At 38.5% G+C, this 23628-nt stretch overlaps 1 protein-coding gene across 2 annotated transcripts in view; it reads right to left on the minus strand.

The window, feature by feature from the left end:
- Positions 1 to 23628, minus strand: part of LGR4 (leucine rich repeat containing G protein-coupled receptor 4) — a 98998-nt gene that overhangs the window by 37787 nt on the left and 37583 nt on the right. For both annotated transcript variants that reach the window (XM_026512206.4, XM_026512205.4), the window contains exon 2: positions 7143 to 7214. In XM_026512206.4, the coding sequence (XP_026367991.2) occupies positions 7143 to 7214 (72 nt within the window). The remainder of the gene's footprint in view (positions 1 to 7142; positions 7215 to 23628) is intronic.

Below are 23628 nucleotides of genomic sequence, written 5' to 3' on the forward strand. Positions count from 1 at the left end.
AACAATAAATTCTCTAATTTTATTCTCTAAATAAACCCCTGGGGACTCCTGTCAAATACAGTACATATTCCAAGCTTTGGCTACTCTCCCCAAACCAGAAATCACCTATAGCAGTCCCCAAATGCCAGCCTCTTGATGCACTTCTTGACCCCAGTCAATCTCACAACCCCACTGAAATGATTCTTTAAAAAACTTAAATTCAAGGCCTTTTCTCAATATCTGGCCACAGGCACCTTCCTCCAGCCTGTCAATGTTGATCCTTCATTTCTTGTGAAAAGTCTCCCCTCCCACAGCTCCTGGGGCACAGTTCTGCCCTAGTTCTCCTGCTTCTCTGGCACTTGGTCTTCTTCCCACACCCGGATTCAAGTGTTTCCCAAGGAGTTGTCTTTGGCTTTCTTCCCTTTTCTTTTGCCCTCTCTCTCTTGGCAAGCTCCTTTCATCTCATGTTTCCAGTAATCACCTTAAAATAAAAGACTCCCAAGTATATACCCATAGTACTCTAATTCTATAATCTATACCCATGAATCTCTATTCTGGACTCCATGCCTATATTTCCAGAGACCCCTACTCATATCCCATCTAAATTCTATATGTATATTCAAGAATAATAGCTTCTCTTCCAAAACAATTTCTCTTTCTGTATTGTCTATATATCTGTATCTTTACCAAAGCATACCAGGCTCCTGGTAATCCTAAATGAAAGTGTTACAAATGTCACCCCCATCATCCCAGCTGAGCCGTCCTCTTGATTCCACTTCTATAAATCTTTTGCAGAGGTTCTCTCCTCTCTCTTATGCCTCTCAACTGCCCTAGTTCAGATTCCCATAATTCTCACCTGGACTATTGCCATCAGCATCTTCATTTGTCTCCCTGCACCATCTCAATCACAAACATCCAACTGTCTGCTGAGATTATCTTTACTGAAGGTCATATCTGGGCAAGGCATTTCTTAGCTCAAAAAACTTCAATAGTCACTCATAAGTTGAAACTCCTCATCCATCTGCCAGGAAAGAGGCACAAGACTGTGGCTTCAGTCTGGCCCCAAACTCCTTTCTAGGTTTCTTTCCCATAACTTCCTTTTAGGAACTTAGCACTACAACCAAACCAAATACCACATCATTCTGAACACCTGCACCAGTCTTTATATCTTTTCTCACACTCCTTCTTCCACATCTCCTTATGAGTTAACTCCTACCATCCCTCAAGACTCTCCAGAAATACCGACTCTTGGATGAGGTCTTCCCTAATCTTTCTTAATAAGTAGACATTTCTTTCTCCTTTGAACTCTCCAAACTCTAATACACCACTCACCTGTCTTGAAGGCAAGGATCCCATTTAATTCAACGCTGAACACAGTGCTTTACCTAACAAAAGTTTGTGGAATTAACAAATTGTCTTACAAGTCTTTCCCCATCCTCTCCACAACTACAGGGGTATAGCCTGGGATGAAAGCCAGGTCCATTAATAACACGCTATGTAACCTCGGGCAAGTTACTTAACCTCTCTGAGGAAAACCTCAGCTTCCTCATCAGCAAAATGGGACTGAATATGTAGTTCAGCATTTTATGAATTAAAACAAAACAATGTCTGTTCGGGGTGGGGTGGGGCTATCCGATACACAGCAGGTTCAATTAGTACAAGCTCTCTTCCCATTTTTCTTTTTACACCTTTACTCCTTAATCTGACAGCTTTCCAAATGACATATAGGAATTAACATGAACCAGAAAGTCATGTCTCTCTGCGAGCTCACTGTATACTTCCCAACAGTAAGAACAGTGATCTTTGCTACCAAATCATCCCAACAGAGCACTAAAAAGTGGAAAAAGAGAATGCACCTAAGAATATTTTTAACTATCAAATATCACCAGAGCAACGGAGAAACTCTTTTACATTTTCTGGGAAAAAAACTGTTTTTGAAATTTCAAATAAATTATCAAGACACAGCAACAAGATACAACTTATGGTTCTAGACTATATGCTGGACCAGAATTTTTTCTTTCGCTATAAAGATTTATCTATGGAACAGCTCTCAAATTTGAATGAGAATTACAGATCAGATGATAATATACATCAACGGATTTTTCTGATTTTGGCAACTGTACTGCAGTTATTTAAATGAATATCTTTGTGTTTGGAATAACAATGTGATATTTAGTGGTAAAGGGGAATTATGACTGCAACTTACTCTCAAATGGTTCAGGGGAAAAAATACATATACTTTAGATCTCCTATTGTGTGCATGTCTATGGAAAGAGAATATTAACATTTGGGGAATCTGACTAAATGGTATGTGTGAAAATTCTTTATGCTTGAAACACTTCATAAGTCTGAAATGTTATGTATGTGTGCATGTGTGTGTGTGCGCGTGTGTGTGCGCGTGTGTGTGCGTGCATGTTCTATATTTAAGCATTGGCCAAATTAAACTATTTAGTTTTGATCCACTGTTTATATCTGATTCAAAATCTCCCTGTTCAAATTATTCACTAGTCCTCTTTTGCAAAGTAATGCCCTAATTTAGAATTAATTGTCCTACAGATGAAAAAAAAAATGATGAATGAGCTTAAAGAGTACTCAGAGATCTAAGTTTTACTCCAGCATTGTGAGTCTTCCAAAGTCAAAGCACATTTTGAAACAAATGGAATCATCTTAATCTTCTAGAATGTATTACACAATAAACTGTACAAGTGCCAAAGCTGGCAATGGGTTCTACCTGCTATGGAAACATCTAAACTCAAAGTAACATCCATGATTTTTTTGGTGGCAGCCTATGGAAAAGCAGTTGGATATTCCCTCTGTTGTTTCTAATTAAATCATTTCCACAACTCCACATTTCAGCCATTCCCCAAATGCCTATCAATGCCCTACAGGTCTCAAGGAAAGCTGAAAACAGTTGTGCCAGCATCACACCAGACTAGATTCTGCAGATGTTAGATGAATATTTTCTAAGAATTCTGGCTTTCCTTTGATATTGCTAATAGAAACCTATATTGACCCATCCCAGCTTCCATCCCCAAGCAGAACAACCTCTCCCTGAAATACTTCAAGAGAAACAAAGATTGCAATGTTTATGAGGATCAGTGAAATTTACCTTACTCCTGTGGACATAGCACTTTATGGCCACAGAGCACTTTTACACAAATTATTCAATTTTCCCTTTACAATACTACTGTGAGGAGTTCCATGTTAAAGAGTAGGAAACCAAAGTGCAAAAGTCAAAAGACTATCCCAAAATTTCAGATGTTGTATGTATTGAGTTGAGTGTTTTTGTATTCCCAGAGAGAACGGGGAAAAAGATCAATGAATGGCATCTAGTCGTTCAGGGCAAAAATCCTAGTCTCCTCCCTACTGCTCACCCTCATATCCAATTCAGCTCCTTCAGGATTAAGTCTAAACTGTTTAGCTTAAAAAGTCCCTTTCTGATCAGGCCTCATATCTTATTATCCTCATATCCTCATATCCTATCCCCATACTTCAAATTTCTCTATATTTCATTAGGAATAACTATTACTAAGTGTGTTTTAACACTTCTGAAATGTCTTCCTCTACGTCTTTGCACCTGTTAAAAAGTTCTTCCTGGAGCACCCATCTTTATACCCATCTGATAATTCCTAGATGTCCTTCAAGACTCAGCTGAAGCTATTCTAGGAAGCCTTTACCAAATCCTACAATCTCAAGTAAATATATTACTTTAGGCTTTCACTGACCTTACACACACTTCTCTGACAGTCTTCATCATGCTGCACCAAGTGTTAATTCCATACCTTCCTCCAGACCCATGTTGTACAACTGAACTTTCTGCAGTGTTAGGAATGTTCTATTGTCCGTGCTGTCGAATACAATAGCCCCTAGCCACAGGTGGTTACTGAGTACTTGAAAGATGGCTAATTTAACTAAGGAACTGGATTTTTTAAATTAATTTTAATTACTTTAAATATAAAACTAAATAGCCACCTATGGCTAATGGCTATGGTATTAGGCACCACAGCCACAGACAGACTGTCACCTCCAAGGACAAAGACCATACTTACTTATCTCTGTACCCCTGGTACCTACTACAGAACCTGGCACAGAGCAGGATTCAGTGTTTGTTGAAAGAATAAGTAAATGTTTAAGTATCTATAAACACTTCTTATATACTGTTGGGAAGTGATTCCACCCAGTACTCCAAGCATTCTGGATCATCACATAAAATTTGGCCAACCCGGTCACATCTTGTAAAGTGAACCTCATTAACTATAATGGGGAAAAAAAAAAAACCCTCAGCAAATCATTCATTTCGACTCAGGGCATTTCAGCTTCACAATCACTCTTAAATGACTTCCAGATGACTTCTAGATAAATGGTTACACTGTTTATGAAATATTACAATAGTCATGGCAGCATCATTTTGGAATGTCAAAATCAGCTACAATGTTTTATAAAAAAAAAAAATGGGCTTTTTACCATGCTTTTATTAACATGGAAAAAAATTCCTTTAAATGCCTGAAGTATTCCCAGAGTATTAAAGACTATCCTGAAGTATTCTTTAAAAAAACCCATCAGCTCTCCTAACTGAATTCATTTTTGAAGTCCCATCCAATATTTGGAGAAGATGTGCTGGCTTGATTTGATGGGCTCCATCACTGCCAAAGCAGAATATGGAGAAAACGTGACCCACCTACAAAGAACTAGCAGTCTAATGTAATTTGGTTCCAATGAAAAGTCTCAATTGACAGAATTAATGAGAATTTGTGAACTTCACAAAGCAGAGACTAAGCATGTTTGACACCATATCCAGGTCCTCACTACACAATCCCTCACAGAGTGGAGTTGGCAATCCAAGGCATCAGAGAAGGTGGTCTGCACCCACTCGCTCCACCCAGAGCAAGGAGAGCCTGTCTCCTACCTGGTGCGTCACGCATCCCACAGTAGTTATACAATGGATGAAGAACCACTTGTAAGTGTCCTTTTGTTGCATAATTACTTCTGTAAAGGGAGACTAATCCTAAAGTCTAAAACTTTATAAATAAATAATTTATATAATATATATTTATAAATATATAAATAATAAACAAGAATAAATAGGGAAAGCATCTTAAAAGCTTGACTGATAGGAGGCAGGAGGTGGGGGCTTCAAGCATATAGTTCACTCTTTTTTAATTTAAAATTTTAATTAAAAAATGAACCATTAGGCAGTGGGGTGAACAAAATGGGTGAAGAGGGTCAAAAGAAACCAGCTGCCAGTTATAAAAAAATAAGTCCTGGGGATGTAAGGTACAGCACACTGACCGTAGTTAATAATACTGTACTGCACATTTGCAAGTTGTTAAGAGAGTAAATCTTAAAAGTACTCATCACAAGAAAAAATGTGTAATGGTGATGGATGTTAACTAGACTTATCGTGTTGATCATTTCATAATATATACAAATATTGAATCATTATGTTGAACGCTGAAGCTAGTATGTTATTAGTCAATTGCATCTCAATAAAAAAAGTGAATAACACTTTATTACAAAATAATTCATGTTCACTATAGGAAAAAAGAGAGTCAAAAATAAAATATACATTTAATTTTTTTACCCAAAGATAACAGTTAGTATTCCGCTGCTTTTTTTTCTTACACACTTTAATAGTGTAAGATAAATACTAGCTACTATTTACATAACACTTGCTGTTTCATGCACTGTCCTAAGCATTTAACATCCATTAATTCACTCTGTCTTCACTAGAATACCATGAGGGAGGACTGTTGCTATCTGTACTTAAAGACAAAGAAACTGAGCAGAGGGAGGTTAAGTAACTTGACCCAGTTCACAAGCTTAGAAGTGGCAAATAATCTCTGTTCAACTTTTGCTGTAGGAACATTGTGTTCAGCTAAGTAGTGTGGGAAGAAAAATTTCGTCTAAACTTTATTAAACCCTTAACTACTATTTCAGTACTCTTGTCAGAAGCAAAGAAGCACATATAACCTGTGTGGCTTATATTTGCTCCAGTTCCCCATGTTGGGGGAGAGGCTGAGCTGAGATAGAAGATATTCGCTGACTTGGATCTAATACTCAGCAGCTGGGCTGTAGGATACAATCTGTAATATGAATTTAGGTTCCTTCAGGGCTGTATCTCTTTGATGTTCTTAGTCTCAAACTGTCACCTTCTTACCTATATGTATTACATAATCCATTAGAGCCTGGCCATTAAAAACATATATTTAACTTGATTTAAGTCTGATTTTTTTTTTCACTGAGATTCTTAATATAATGTATAGTTTCCAATTACTTTAAAATGTGATCGTGCCTATTTTGATCACAAACTTCAAAAAAGTGTGGAAAGCAAAACAAAATGGAGGTTAAAACAGATGGGAAGAACTTCTCCACGATGTACACTGTTAAACCAGAAGTGTGAGTTGCAACTGACAAGTCCAGAAACATTCTTAAAGGTGTTCCAGGAGACTGGAATGATGTCCCGTGCCTTCTCCCAATCCCCTCAAATCATGTGCAAATGTCCCAGGGACACTCAGTCTTCTGCTCACTTGCAACAATACTGTCTCCTGCATCATGACCCTAAAATTCCTTGTATTATTTTTTTATGGTTGTGTTACCCACACAGCAACTCCTTTGGCAACCATGGTAATTACCCTAGCCTTGTTATCTCAGGATAACACTGTAATTAACTTGTGTCACTGTAGCATTCATGGTTATAATAATTGTAGCAAAAAATTCCAATGAAAGTAACATTTTTAGTTCTGGCTTTCAAAAATAACTTTGGCAATTACACTGCTTAAAAAAATTAAGTTTGTTTCCCTGAAAAAAACATGATCTCCGGGGCGCCTGGATGGCTTAGTCTGTTAAGCATCTGCCTTTGGTTCAGGTCATGATCCCAGGGTCCTGGGATGGAGCCCTGTGTCAGGCTCCCTGCTCAGCGGGGAGTCTGCTTCTCCCTCACCCTCTGCCCCTCCCCACTGCTCACTCTCTCTCTCTTTCCAATAAATAAAACCTTAAAAAAAAAAAAAAGAAAAAAAACATTATTTCCTCTGCACAAAGCTCACTGAAACTAAGCTATCTGAATGCCCCCTAAGAAACATTAGACTATCTCTTTTGTAAGAGCTTCCAAAGAGAATGGGGAAACAAACACACAAATAAAACACATTTCTCAAAATATTACTTACAGCTCCTCTAGAAAAGGAAAGTTCTTAAATGCATCTTCTGGTAATTGAGTAATGTTGTTCATACTGATATCCCTGGAAAACATAAAGTTAAGATTTTTGACTGATATTGCACTTAAAGAACTTAATTCAACAGAAAAATAATTAGGTGCTGGCATTCTGTAGAGTAGTGAGAAAAATGAGCACACAAGTCATACATAGCGATAGCCATAATTTGGCTTCCAAGTGCAAAGTTAAATCTTTTATTATAAATTATGTTCCATAATTTAGAAATGAATGTAGAAATGTACCTGGATCCTAGGTTTTCTCTCTCCCACTTTAAGTATTCTAGAAAGAAAGACAGAAAGAAAAAAAGAAAGACAGAAAGAAAGAAAAGAAAAGAAAAGAAAAGAAAGGAAGGAAGGAAGGAAGGAAGGAAGGAAGAAAGAAAGAAAGAAAGAAAGAAAGAAAGAAAGAAAGAAAGAAAGAAAGAAAAAGAGAAAAGCCTCAACTACCTACAATGAGTGGACCAGTTTAATTTCCCAGGGCTCTGGTATTCAAAGTGCGGCTCCTGATAAAAATAAACAAATGAATACCCTGGGGCGTGATAAAAGATTTGCAGGCCAGGGTGCCTTCTTAAGTCACTGTCAGGGACAATAAAACAGGTTGTAGCTGTATTCCAGTCATATTTTCTGCAAAACCTATAAAAGTCCTCCAGGTAATAGCTGTAAGGGGATTTCATTTTTAGCCTAGGAACAGATGCAGCCTAGAGACATGTGCATACATGACAGCCATGCTGTCCATTTCCAGCTTTTCCTTCGAGAAGCTGCAGGAAGAGAACTCACTTGCTGATATAACTCGACAATTAACTAGTTCAAACAGTTAAAAAAAAAAAACAACTTTTTAACTATTTCCTTCTTCCCTGGCAACCTGCTTCTCAGTTGGTTTTCTCTCTCCACACTCTGTGTGACACAGACACCTTGAAAGGCAGGTTAAGGCAGCCTCAGAGGGAAAGTCCCAGCATGTACTAAGCCATTGCCTCACTCAGGTTCCTCGGCCTCTTGTCTGTGGCTGTGCCCTCAGGTCTCTCCTTTCTAAAAATCACCAAGAAAATTCACAGCGGTGACCGCCTCATCACATACGCAGGTGGAAGAGAAATCAGCTAACAATAAAACACCAAGATCAGCGAACGATAAAAACACTGTCATTTTTATTCATTTGGTCAGGTGAAATGTTCTTTTAAAAGAGCTGACACCTTCAGTACCAAGGTAGGTGAATCCCTTCTCCCTCTCTTTGCCACTCACTACAATTTGGAAATGGAATTTGCACCCCTTTTAGGAGCCCTTCCCAAGGCCAGTCTGGAAACCTTCCAGGCTCGGAAATAACAGTAACAGCAGGCACAAAACCAGCAAAAGCAGTGGCAGCTAATGTGTAGAGAATACTGAAACCATGGTTAAGACCTCCCCTTACAAATGGGCAAACGGTGGCTTCCTGACGTACAGAACCTCCCCAAGGCCACCCAACCGATGGTGTCACAGGAAATGTGAACTCCCGAGTCTGTGATTTTAAGTATCACTGAGTCTTCCCAAGTATCGTGTGAATCCTGTTACTTCTCTCTCTCGTGGTTGTCAAGATATAAAGCAAACCCACGGCCCTACCGAGGGTAAAAGTGGGAGGGATACTGCCCCCAAGACCTTGGTACGATCATCAGTGAATCTTGGGGAGAGCACTTTTGCTTGACAATTTAAAAAAAAAGAACTATAAATAGCTTTAGAATTTGAGGAAGCAAAGTTCATATAAATTTGGGCATGAAACTGTTCTAGAGATGAATCCTATGTCCATAGAGAGTCCCATGCATTCCAAAATTTTATCATGGAAAATAACGCAAATTCTATTAAAGATAACTTATAAGAAAAACAAAATTAATATAGGTCTCAAGGAATTTTTTTTTTCAAGGAATTATTTTTAAACACAGGCCCAAATGGTACTTTAGTCAGCGATTGGTACCCTTGGGCAGGGGAAGGGAAATCCTTTGTTTTTCATAAACACTCAAGCAAGATACTGGAGAAATAGCAAAATTGGGGTCTGAAGAAGCAGGGTCAATTCCTGCTACTGCCACACAGCCACTGTGTAATCCTGGGCCTGAGTTTACTCATCTGTAAAATGGGAGCACTGAACGGCCTGGTTGAGGGGCTTCCCAGCCTGAAACTGTATATTTCTATGATTCACCTTTTCCTGCAGTTTTCATGGAGGGGCCCCTCCTCCCTGATGAAAATATATGAGGTTCATTTCGTGGAAAAGACATGTTTCTGAAGAATTTACCATAATACAAAATTTAAAGACTATTAGTTTGCCATTATAAAACCACTGAGTCATTCCCGCTGGAAACCCATTTGCCCTTAACCAATAAAATCATTCTTAGGAATACGACAAAACATTTAGTCACACTGAAAGGCAAAATAGTAATCTGAGTAAGCAGTGATTCTGTAAAGTATCACACAACGTTGATGCTCTTTCGCCATTCCAATAAATGGGGAAAGACGGACAACCGCAGTTTATTACTTTACAAAAGGAGGCATCCATACAGTTTCCCCTGAATTCAGGCAAGTATCAAGTAACAGAATAACTGATTACCTGCCTCACCATAAAAAGACACATAATTAGAAATTATACCATACTGTTCTCTGCATTCCAATTTTTTAAAACACATACAGCTATATAATTCTCTCATTTTTTCCCCTCAGAATAACAAGACATGACAGGTAGTTCTGCTCTGAGCTGTAAATGCAATTAGTAGGAGTCCGTATTTACAAACTAATATGTTTTAAACACGTAGTGAGGTTTTGTTTCAAAGTTTCAGATTCAGGAGCAACACTTGTTTGCAAAATGTTCTGAATTTCACACACCTAGAGAGGTTCTATCTTTATAGGTATTTTCCCTCATCTTTTCTGGGTTTTAGTTAAAACATTTGAGAATAGGAAGAGAGAAAAAAAAAAAAAAAAAAAGAAGGGGGAGCCTACAAGATTTTATCTCCAGAGAAGCTCTGGAAACATGTGATTACAGATTATAAGGTGGGTGGGTACTCATTTAAAATAATGAGGGCTAATGGTGATAAACAACCTACAGACAAGCCCTAGAGAAGATTCCAGACCTGACATCACCAACACCGACAACAGAGCTTATGGTTGGAAAGGATGCTGGGGATGATAAGTTAACTGTAACAATTTACAAATGGAAGCCCTATGCCATAATTACAAACATCTCGGGCTCAAGAGCCATATGAATCACTAAAACACAGAAGTTAAAAATATGTATATAGAAAATGTTCAGCTAAAAGGTAAACCTCGAGATCAGTGGTTTGACACTCATATAAGCAAGACGATCTTAGCAGTAACCTCTGAAATTAAACCCACTGATTTGCCATCCTGGGTCCCTATGAAGAAAATAAATATAACATAGGAAACGAAAAAATCGGGCACCTGGGTGGCTCAGTGGGTTAAGCGTCTGCCTTTGGCTCAGGCCATGATCCCAGGGTCCTGGGCTAGAGCCCTGCTCAGCAGGGAGCCTATTGCTCCCTCCCTCTGCCTGCCACTCCCCTGCCTGTGCTCTCTTTCTCTCTCTCTCCCTCCCTATCAAATAAATAAATAAAATCTCAAAAAAAAAAAAAAAAAGAAGAAGAAGAAGAAGAAACAAAGAAATCATACAAGGTCAGAACACCACCAACTCACAAACACTTCCGAGGGCAAACTCAGGAGAGCTGATGGCCTTCCTTGGAGTTAGTCTGGTAGAGCTGGAAGTGCACAGGCTTGGCACCAGACAGACCAGGATCTACCTATGAATTTACTAGCTGTGTGATCTTGGGCAAACTGTTCATGTTTTCTGAGCCTTAGCTTCTTCATTTGGAAAAAAAAGAGACAGGAATAACTAAACCTTGGAGACTGCTGAAGATCAGAAAATGTCAAGTTACGCACAAGAAGCTAAGTAAGTAACAAGGTATTAGCTTACTATCATCCATATTTTTGCTGCTCCTGGAAGCTGGCTGAGTCCAGCATGGTGAAAGCTAGCGGGCCAAGCATCACACCACCTTTGGTGGTCTTCCTTCCCAGAAAGAAACCAGTTTTACGCAAGAGAAACACTCCATGGTGCAGAAGACCTAGAACCTGGAGTCATTCCAACTACAAAACTAGACTCTAAACTCCAGAACTCCAAGAGTCATAGATTTTTAAGCTAGAAGAGCCCTTTGAAGTCAAATACTTCATTTTAAAAGAAAAAAGTTGAGGCCCAGGTGTTGACAGAGTCAAGCACTGAAAAGACAGGGGAGAGAAAAGGAGGGGACAGAGAGGAGGGAAGGAAATTATATTCGTATAGGAAATTTTTGGAGAGACAAGGGAAGACAAGAGCCATTTTCAAAAGATTAGGAGGACTTCACACAGTTTAGTGGTAAGCAGGGAACAGAACCCAGAACTCTTAATGGGATGCCTGACTATATCTTTTCTACACATATTTGTCCCATAACAGACTTCATCATACTTATACTTCTCTCAAAGTACACCAACCGGAACAGAACATATGTCTGCATATTTTACCAGCACAATGCAATACTCCCAAATTTTTACCACGGAGATCAGAAATACAAAGGGCACATTACTCACCAGGAAAGTAAAGCTGAATGCTCAAACACCAGCAGTCACTGGTTTCAAAATTAAAATTTAAAGGGTACAATTGTTTAATTGAAACTGCTAAATCTCCCCAGTGGTTAAACTCTCATCTTTTTTCCCTCATAAAATTCACTACTTCTAAAGTATCTACAGAGTAAAGAGGAACATCATGTTTCAACAAGGTACCTTTTTAAAATCCCCATAAAATGCTCCAGAAGCAAGCCTAACCTGTTTGCTGATGGCCAAGGGTGTACCACCGTAGACTCCGCCATCGCGTGCTCGCTGGGTCTGGGCCTCCCGCCATAGAATTATTTAATTTTCAATATGCTGTGATAGACCCAATGTTATCTAAATTGGAATAAGCCCTCCTATTTGTACTAGATAAAACTATACTGCTACTACTACACTGTTGATTACATCTCAAATACTACCCAACCGTTTCAAGTCACTAAACGTCGTACAGGAGCTAGAGAACACAGGGTTCTCTAATGTGTTCTCTAGGAAATGGGCGTGTCTTTAAACTGAACAAACACATGTTGACAGTGAATACCATCCCAATGACTTTTCTAGGGTCTTTTGTAATTAGCCAAAAATTTCAGGTCAATCTCCCATTCACAAATGTTTACAGTATGAACAAAAAAGAAAAGCTAAAACTACATTTGAAAAAAGCTTCTGGTGGAACAAATTTGAAGGGAAGGTTTCTCTTGTCTGCCAGCAGGGCTGACACACATAGAACAACAGAGTTCTAGTCAAAGCCCAGGAAGAGTTCATTTCTTTTCTGACACGATTCCCTATCTTTAGGCAAGCAATCTCTTTCTCTCCCTTTCTTTCTTTTTAGAACAAAAGTGATCTATGTGTACTAGTTTTTTTAATACTGAAATACAGAGATGCTTGGGCGGCTCAGTCGGTTAATTGTCTGCCTTTGGCTCAGGTCATGATCCCAGGGTCCTGGGATCAAGGCCTGTGTGGGGATCCTTACTCAGTGGGGAGCTTGTTTCTCCCTCTCCCTCTGCCTGCTGCTCCCCCTGCTTGTGCTCTCTCTTTCTCAAATAAATGAATAAAATCTTTTTAAAAATGATTTTTAAAAACCTGAAATACAGAGAGAACCATCCACAATATCAATTCCCAGAAATAACCACAGTCCTATTTCATGGGTGTCATTACAGACTTTTTTCTACGTACAGTGTATATTTTTACAAATGTGAAATCACATAGTTCTGAACATGTTTATCTATTGGCACGTAAGATTCTTCACTTTCAAAATGAAATGAAAACGTCTCTGAAAATATATTTGACTAAAAGTACAACTATTACCATCTAACATATCCTGATGCTCTTTTTGGCAGGCCACACAGTATGGGATGAGAAAGTCCTTATTAGTGAAAGCCACCATGCCAAAGGGAAAAGAGGTGAAAGAGGGACTTCCCTGTAAAAGGAGATACCGTGTCACCCTTTTAGCATTAGCTGCATCTGTGCGAGGCCGTGTGCTAGGATGGTGAGGCTCCTGTGTCAGAAGATGGGCTCAGTTTTATTTTTTTAATTAAAATCCATCACTCCACCCTATTCTCCACTTACTATCACTATATATTGTTGCAACATCCAATTAAGTTTACCTTTTAAAAATATGCATTATTGCATTTTGGACACAATCAGAGCTGCTATGTCTATGTGAAGATGCTTCTCTTTATACTGCAGAAATGAGGCCAAAAGAGTTTATATGCCATTTCACTCAGATTTTGCTCCTGAGATATTTTCCTGACCTTGCATGTTTTAATACTACTAGAGTCCAACTAGATGTCACAACAGACACCCCTCTAATGCCATGTGCAACATTTCTACTACAGTTTTAGGCAGCAGGAGAAATTGGCTCCATATTATCTAGAGCATTCCTTGGTGTTTCAAACACAAAGATGCAGTGCTTTCCAGCAAAAAGAATCCAAAACTTGCTTTCCTGCAGGCTTGCAGTCCTTAAGAAGGTAGCTGCTACAACCCACCATAATGAGACTTAAAAATAAATTTTAATTACTTCAGAGAAAAGTTATCACCTTGCAAAGTCATTATCTATTTAAAGTACTTGAATATCCTAGTATATAATCTTCTTGACAATACAGAAAGTCTGGAGAAAATGCCAACTTCAAATCTTAAAAAAAATGAAAACTTTTTTGCTATAGGAGATATAGAGAAGAATGTTTAGTTATTTTACGATCATCTACTCTAGCGGTTTAAAACCTCTACTTTCAGCCATTTTAGAATTTTTTCTATTAATGACTATATTGCCATTGCTAAGAAAATGAAAAGACATGAAACAGACTGGAAGAAAATATTTGCAAAACACATAAGATAAAGGAATAGTGTCTACAATACAGAAAGAACTCTCAAAACTCAATAAGAAAATAAACCTGATTTTTCAGTGGGCAAAAGGATTTGAGCAGACACTTCACCAAAGATTATACAAATGGCAGAAAGCACATAAAAAGATGTTCAACATTATCCAGTGGGGAAGTGCAAAATAAATCACAAGATACTACACCACACTATCAGAATGGCTAAAATGTGACTGAAAGAGAAAGAAAGAGGGAAAGAAAGAAAGAAAGAAAGAACGAAAGAAAGAAAGAAAGAAAGAAAGAAAGAAAGAAAGAAAGAGAGAAAGAAAACTGAAAATGCCAAGTCCGGACAAGGATATGGAATAACAGGAACTCTCATACACGACTGGTGGGAATGCAAAATGGTACCACCACTTTGGAAAGCAGTTTGGCAGTTTCTTATAAAATTAAACATGTGCTTATGACCATATGACTCAGCCATGCGAGGTATAAAGAACTGTCAAAAACTGGAAATAATCCAAATACCCTTCAACTGGTGAAGGGATAAAGAAACTTTGGTGTATCTATACAATGAAATAATATCCAGCAGCAAAAATGAGACTACTGCAGGCGCAGGGACGAATCTCAAATACTTTACGCTAAGTCAAAGCCTGACTCAAAAGGCTACCCACCGTATTCCATTTCTATGGCATACTGGAAATGACAAACTCTTAGCGACAGAAAACTGATCGGTGATGGCCAACAGCCGGGGGCATGGAATGGGAGAAAAGGAGGCTACAAAGGGGCGTGGGAGAACTTTTTGGTGTGATGGAAATGCTCTATATCTTGATTTTGATGATGGTTATATAATTATAGGTATCCAAACTCTTCGAACTCTATATTAAAAAGTGAGAGTTTTATTCTACGTAAATTAAACCTTAACATCAGCCTTTTCTAAATAAGAGCATATACATTACCTCCTCACATTTCTCCCACAGGAAGAATAATTAATCCTATGGCTAGAGTCCTCTTTCCCATCTTTACCCAATACCGAATGATGTCACACACACAGCACTGGCTTCAGATCAGGAAACACACAGTTTCGTTTTGTTGCTTTTTCATTTCTTTTGTTTTTCCAACCTCTGCTATCCACTTATAGCAGGACATAAGCCTTTTCATTCTCTCTTTACTAAGCACCTACTAGGTTTGTGCCTGTGTGTTGGGCACTGGGTATACAGAGACGAGTAAGACCGTGTTTACCCGAAGAGCATTCTGAGACAGTAGAAAGGCAATAAGAAACGGCAAGTAAACATTGTGATATGTGTGGCACAGCAAGGGAAGACGATCAACCAAACTTGGAACTGGAGAAAGACTTCCAAAGGCAAGGCTGTTGTGCCAAGGTGTAAAGGACAGATATTACTTTATAGAGGGCTGCTATTTCAATCTGTGCTCTCACTCATTAGGTTGGCACTGTTTCTCAGCAGAGACGCAATTGGCACGTTAAGCAGAATAATTCTTCACTATTCAAGACAACCTTGCTCACTATAGGGCACTTGGCATCCCTGTTCCCACCAGCACACTAATTAGTGCAACTAAAAACATTCCCCAAGCACTTCCAACCTTCCCAAAGCAAGTTGGTAGCACAGAGAGGGAGATGAAATCTATTTAGCAAGTGGAACACGGCATTTTAAAATATATATATAATAAAGAGCTAATATCAAAGTTAAGTACATCACATAGAAAAAGAACCAGTATTGTTTCACAATTGTTTAGATTTTTGCATATATACTAGTTCATGATGTAAAATGTAGTCCTCACTGGATTCATGGGCGGAAAATATTTGTAAGACTCTGAATGAGATAACTTGTTTGTTTGGGTGGGGGTGTCTTCCAAGCACAGGGACCATCACGTGTGAAAGCATGGTCTAATGAGATAAAACCAGAATGATCAAAGAGAGAAAACTATTCAAGAACTTAAACATTACAAACTAGTATGGTATAGGTGGCGAGAGAAGCTACCAAGATTAGCAGAATGTACATCCCCAAAAGCCTTGTTGATGTGACCTCTAGAAATCAGAACTGCCAGGGGCGCCTTGGTCGCTCAGTCTGTGAAGTGTCTGCCTTCGGCTCAGGTCATGATCCCAGCGTCCTGGGATCGAGTCCTGCATCGGGCTCCTTACTCAGCAGGGAATCTGCTTCTCCCTCGGCCCACTGCTCCCTCTGCTTGTGCTCTCTCTCTTTTTCCCTGACAAGTAAGTAAATAAAATCTTTAAAAAAAATTTTTTTTAAAGAAATCAGAGCTGCCTGAGGAAGTTTAAGCATATCAAGTTTACTGCAGAACAATCATTCTGGTAGCCATATATTACAATGGGAGGAAAGGAGGGAAAGAAGAAATTCAGCTCTTCTGGAATGTAGCTTCCCTGACTGTAAAATATCGTGTACTTGCCACCTCTCAGGTCCTTTCCAAATCTATCATTATGACTCCTAGTTTGGCATTCCTGATTCTGCACATTCCATGCATAATTAGTGGAAAATAAGCAACTCTTAGATTCATGTTTTTCCTATATGCACAGGCACATTTGCTTGTGTTAGCAAGTGTGTGAATGAGCACAGACTTTTAAAACATACCCCCTTCAGAATTACAAGGGTTCAGCAATTAAGAAAGACGCATGACTTCATTTCCAAAGGTAATATTTTATGCTGTAATTGTTTATGCTCTCAATGAAGCAATACAGCCTAGGAGATATTTAAGGGTGTGTTCTTCAAGGAGATGCTAACCCAACAAGTTAGTAAAGAGAGAGAACAAAACACTGGTGTGAAAATACCATACCACAAGGAAAGGCAGGTGTGGTTGAAATTATACATCCTTAAAGGGGTACTTTAAAAAAATAAAAGTGGTCAGGCTAATTCAATATCTTCTAATACTGAAACAAGTTCCACTTGTTTCTGGAGTTTTTTTGTTTTTGTCTTTTTAAACAGAGTCTAGTTGTAGGATGTCCAAGTGTAGGATGTGCTCTAACGAGAAAAATACAAAATGCTTGAAATCTGGAGTAATGTTTACTAAATGGCAAAGAAAAAATGAATGCCAAAAAGAAAAAGAACATTACTTTTCTTTCTACAGTTTGATCAAGTACCCTAGCATCTGGCATCACATGAAACAGACAAGGGTTAAATTCTAATATTCCTTCTTTTCTTGCTACTTAACGGGTGTTCTCAGGCATTCTTTGGGTGTCAACAGCTGTTCTGGTAACCCTAACGATGACAAAACAGTGCTCATTACCAGCCAAGACACAGACAGAATGGTATTTCAATAGTCCATTTAACATCAACAAGAAGTATTGTAAGGATTGTCAGCTGGGCAGATTGGAAACACTCAATTACTTCATCCTAGCAGACAAAATGCACTATTCATAAAGAAATCAATCCCACAGCATTTATTATGGTAAATATTCTAATTAGCTAAACGGTTTATGTTTTATTATGGCTACACTTATTAGCACCACTGATAGGAAAACATTACTTCATGGTCCTGCCTTCAAACACACACACCCACGAAAACTTCTGTTCAGACGCGCATTTTTTTTTTAAACTTCAACTTACAACCAATTAATAGGTTATGAAATCATTTTAATGGGTCATAGCCAACTTTTTTTTAAAATTTAAATAGGAAAGAATAGAATAAAATAGAAGAAATCAGAATACATCAAACGTAGTAAGTATTGTTTTGCGGAATTTTGGTTCAGCGTATGTGTTTCTGTCTTACAGACTGCAAAGTCTCAAGTTTGTATCCACCGTCTGTGAAATACAGTCAGACTATGAATTCAAGGGTTTGGCTATTAAAGCCAAATTTTTCTTATTCTTCCCCCTCGGATGGAATCACAGCGGCAGCTGCTTTCCCAGCACGAGGTTGGCTCAATGCATCTAGTAACCTTGAAGTCTTCCTTCATCTATAAACCTCCCTCTCAGAATTGCTTAGCTGCGCCCCATCGATTTTGGATCATTGTGTTTTCATCTCATTGATCTCAAGGTATTTTTTTTTTAAATTTCTTCTTTGATCCCTTCATTGACCCATCGGTTGTTCAGTGGCATGTTGTTTGTCTCTACATGTTTGTGTCTTTTCCAATTTTCTTCTTGTAATTGATTTCTAGCTTCATTCTGTTGTGGTAGGAAAAGATGCTTGATATGATTCAACCTTCTTAAATTTATTGAGACTTGTTTTGTGACCTAAAATGTGATCTATCCTGGAAAACATTTCATGTGCACTTAAGAAGAATGTGTATTTTGTTTTTGAATGGAATATTCCGTAAGTATCTATTAAGTCCATCTGTGTTAAGGCCAATGTTTCCTTATTAATTTTGTCTGGATGATCTATCCATTGATGTAAGTGGGGTGTTAAAGTTTCCTACTGTTATTGTACTACTGTCAATTTCTCCCTTTGTGTCTACTAATACTGCCTTATATATACATTGGGTCCATATTAACAAGTGTTATATATTCTTGTTGGATTAATCCTTTTGTCATTATGTAATGCCCTTCTTTCTTTCTTGCTATATATAGCTTTTGTTTTACAGTCTATTTTGTCTGATACAAGTATTATTATTCCAGCTTTCTTTCTGTTTCAATTACATGAAATATCTTTTTCCATCCCTTCACTTTCAGTCTGTGTGTGTCTTTAGACCTCAGGTGAGTCTCCGGTAGGCAGCATACAGATGGGTCTTGTTTTTTATCCATTCAGCCACCTTATGTCTTTTGATTAAAGCATTTAGTCCATTTGCAATGAATAAAATAAAATAAATAAAATCAAATAAAAGGCACCTGGCCGGCTCAGTTGGAAGGGCGTGAGATCTTGATCTCAGGGTCATGAGTTTGAGCCCCACACAGGGTATAGAGATTACTTTAAAGACAAACTTTTTTTAAAAAAGGCATTTAGTCCACTTATTTTTTTTTTAAGAGAGAGAGAGCATACACAGGAGAGAGGAAAGGGCAGAGAGAGAATCTTAGGCAGGTTCCACACCCTGAGTGGAGCCCAATGCAGGCCTTGATCTCACGACCCTGAAATCATGACCTCAGCCAAAATCAAGAGTCAGATATCAACTGACTGAGCCACAGGTGCCTCTAGTCCACCTACATTTAAAGTAATTATTGACAAGGATGTATATACATTTTTGTTTTTGACAGCATATTTTACACCTTTTAATTTTGTGTATCCCTTAAAAACTTATTGTGATTATAGTTGATTTTACTATTTTTGTCATTTAAGCTTTATACTAGCTTTATAAGTGGCTGATCCTCTACCTTTGCTATATATTTGCCTTACCAATGAGATTATTTTCTTTCATATATTTTCTTATTTCTATGTATGGCATTTTCTTTTCCACTTAAAGAAATCTCTTCTGGTATTTCTTGTAAAGCTGGGTTAGTAGTGATGAACTCCTTTAGCTTTTGTTTGTCTGGGAAACTCTTTATCTTCCCTTCAGTTCTGAATGATAATGTTGGTAGGTAGAGTATTCTTGGCTGTGTTTTCCTTTCAGCACTTTGAATATATCATGCCACTCCCTTCTGGCCTGCAGTTTCTGTGGAAAACTGGCTGATAGTCTATGGGGTCCCCTTATATGTAACTAACTGCTTTCTCTTCATGCTTTTAAGACTCTTTAGTTTTTTCACATGTTAATTATACTATATTTTGGTGTATCTCTCCTTGGATTCATCTCATTTGGGACTCTCTGCACTTCCTGGACCGGAATGTCTGTTTCCTTCCCCCAATTAACAAGTTTTCAGAGCTACTATTTCTCCAAATAAGTTTTCCTTCTCTCTCTCTTTCTCTCTCTCCCTTTCTCTCTCTTCTCCTTCTGGGCCCCCATGATATGAATGTTAGTATGCTTCATGTTGTCACAGAGGTCTCTTAAACTATCCTCATTTTTTAAAATTCTTTTTTCTTTTTGAAGTACAGTTTGGATGATTTCCACTATCCTGTCTTCCAGTTCATTAATCCCAGCTTCTATATCATCTAACCAGCTCTTTATTCCCTCTAGGGTATTTGTTTCTGTTATTGTCTTCTTCAGCTCTCATTGGCACTTTCTTATATTGTCTAGCTCTTTCTTGAAGTTCTGCATTCATCCATTCCTCTCTCTATGGGGGTTCCTAGAAGTATATGATAAATCACTGTTTGTACATCCAATAATCATCCTAGGCAAGAAAAGCTCCAATTTCTAAGACATTGAGGCACTGACCTCATAGGGAGACAAGAAGAAAATTCTAAATGATGAGGTCTAGGCCTAAACTCAGAGACAGGCTGAGATTTCACCAACACTTTAATGCAGGCTTTATGGAGCAATTGCTCCCCCTCAGGTTATGAGGCATGCAGTACCCCTCCCAAACACACATACCACAGGCTCTCCCTTCTCCCCTCTGATGGCCATTTTTTAAAAGGCTTATAAAACATATTCTACCCTTAAAGGAATGACTCAAAATTGTAACTAAGATGACTCAATCATTTCTGTTGACTATAAGACAACAGACATTGATAATGATGGTTTATAAAAAGCCATTCAAGATATTCCCTTGGGAATGACTTAACAACTCATTAAAGTCACTGATGATTTATTCACTATAGAAGAAGCCATGCAGTCAAATCTGAGATAGTCCTGAATCTTTGAGCAAAGATTCTCAAATTTGGTTTTGTAATACTCCTGGACAGCTCCATTTGTAGCAAGTCTTTAAGTTCTAAGAAGTCCCAGAAACCAAATTAATTCCTTTTAATTTCTGCAATCAACATGGATCATATGGTCCTTTATTTCTTACCTTGGACAGAAAACAATGGGCCATCCTGAATTTTGATTATTAAAAAAAGAGAGAGAGATACAAATACACTCTAGGAACTCCAAAATATGTGCAGAGTTATTGCTTAAGGTTGTTTATCTAAGAAAATCTCTCAGTTCTGGAGGCGATAATGTTTGTTGGAGCAGTTTTATTATTAATTGGTAAGCAGTGAAGAAATAATACCTTTTCCTAACTCCTGGGGCGCCTGGGTGGCTCAGTCATTAAGTGTCTGCCTTCAGCTCAGGTCATGATCCCAGGGTCCTGGGATCAAGCCCCATGTCAGGCTCCCTGCTCAGAGGGGAGTCTGCTTCTCCCTCTCCCTCTGCCACTCCCCCTGCTTGTACTCTCTCACGGTCGCTCTCTATCAAATAAAATCTTTAAAAAAAAAAAAAAAAGAGAGAAAGAAAGAAAGAAAGAAAGAAAGAAAGAAAGAAAGAAAGAAAAAAGAAAAGAAAGAGAATACTTAATACCTTAACCCCCAATGAAAGCAGATATGCACTTCTGACACACACACACACACACACACACACCACACTCCCCAAAAAGAGCTTAACCTATAATTAAAGATTGGAAGATTGGAAGATCAATTCAGATACCAATAAGCAGGATACCAATAAACCCCAGTCTGCCTGAGAAAACCCCAGTTTACATCTATTGTCTTGGCATAATTATTAATGGTGCTCCTTTTCCCTCTCAGAGGTACAGTCATTGGAATGATAAATTACATGATCATCCCACTAACAGCAGTAGGTTTGACTGAATGATGTTGAATGAGCTGTGATGAGAAGAAGTGGAAATCTTGGTTTGGATTGCCTTGGGGAAGGTCTGAATAAAAGGCTAATTCCTCGTCTGTATAATACTATATAGACAATAATAATATGAAAAACACACAACTTATCAAACATCTATAGAGTTTGTAAATATCACTTTTATCAATTTCCTGCTCCTCCATCTGGACCATATACTCAATTAGGGCGAGGTGTGTGTTTTGCTCACTACCGTGTCCCAAGTCTGTGGTATACTGTGTGGCCACAGTTGAGCGAATGGCATGTCTGACACTGTTAAATGCTTAAATGGTCATGGTAGCAAATACATACTTAGCATTTCCAAAAAAATAAATTTAAAAAAAAGTTTAATTTTCCAGTCATGTAAAGGAAGTCAATGGCCTGGTTGTGGAAGGAAAGAAAGAAAGGGCACATAAAATATCCTCTTCTTTACAAATTTTTATAATTGACCTGATTATGGAACTGTAAGGAACAAAATATTTCTTATGGACAGCAAAGAGTGTTAATGACAGATTTCCTCCCAAAGTCTATTGCTATGATCAAATAATAACTGCACACAAAGAAACACATTTGGGGAAAAGCAAGAAAGAGAGCAAAGAGTTCATTTAAATACGAGTTCCTGGATTTAAAAATAGCTTGGGAGGAATGATGTAAATTTGGATTTCAGTAAAACTAATTTTTCTTCCTCAAAATTTTAAAATACAGGCTTTGTCCTAAAAATAGTATCTCACAGAACCACTGAACTAGAAAGCATAGTGGTTAAATGCCTCCCCCAGAAGCCAAACCAAATGCCTTGGGTTTGAATACAGCTCTGCTCACTCATCAGCAATATAACCCCGGGCAAGTCCCTTAATCTCTATGTGCCTCGATTTCCTCATTCAAAATGGGGATAAGACTTCTGACTTCAGAACATCACTGTGAGGGTTACATGATGTGACTTCCAGTCGGTACGCAGCCCAGCACCTAGCCCACAGCCAAAACTCAATCAAATTCTGCTATTATCATTTTACTGTTATCATCAGCTGATCACCATCTAATCTCACCATTTTATTTTAATAACGAGGCAACTGGGGCCCGGGGGGTTAAGTAATTAATTAATTAAAGAACCAAGGTCAGAATCAAAAAGACAAATCCCAAGGGCACCTGGGTGGCTCAGTCAGTTGAGCGTCTGCCTCTTGATTTAGGCTCAGGTCATGACCTTAGGATCCTGGGATGGAGCCCACACTGGGCTCCACACTCAACTGGGGGGTCTGATTGGGATTCTCTCCTTCCCTCCCCCTCTGCCCCTTACCCTGCTCACGAGCTCAATGCTCTCTTTCTAAAATAAATAAATAAACCTTTAAAAAAGGATAAATTCAAGTCCAGGGATCTTTCTACTATCCTGAACTGCAGCACGTGGCAGTGATGTTTTTAGCAATATGCTTTGGAACTTGGGAAAACAATTTCCCCAGGAGCTATGTGTTAAATGGTGCTTAGATTCTGAGGTTAATGGGTAAGCCACTGGCAGAGCCCCTCACTATAGCTCAACGAATGAACAATGTTACAACCAAAACACGGAAACAGATAAACCAATTCTACCTGTACTCAACCAAGTAAATGAATGGAAAGTCTCTTCATACTTACTAGGAATACTGGTCCCTGAAGTTTAAAATGAGGCAAAATTGCTAAAGTGGAATTCTGGCTACCTTTATAAGATGTGATGCATTGATGGCGAGATGTCAGTTGTACTTAAAGAATTTATACTTTTTGCTGTTGTTTTTCAACAAATCTTTATTGGCATGATGAGTAAACTGTTCCCTCTGATCTTAAACAAAAACGGTAGAGAAAGAGAAGGGTCTCCAAGGTTAAAGGAACAGCCCGCGTGCAGGTCATTCTAGAGATGGACCCAGTCAGGAAACTGCAAGCAGGCTGGCCTGGCTGGGACGTGGAGTTCAGCTGGGGGGCAA

Source organism: Ursus arctos, unplaced genomic scaffold, assembly GCF_023065955.2.
Source record: "Ursus arctos isolate Adak ecotype North America unplaced genomic scaffold, UrsArc2.0 scaffold_23, whole genome shotgun sequence".
Taxonomy (NCBI): Eukaryota; Metazoa; Chordata; class Mammalia; order Carnivora; family Ursidae; genus Ursus; species Ursus arctos.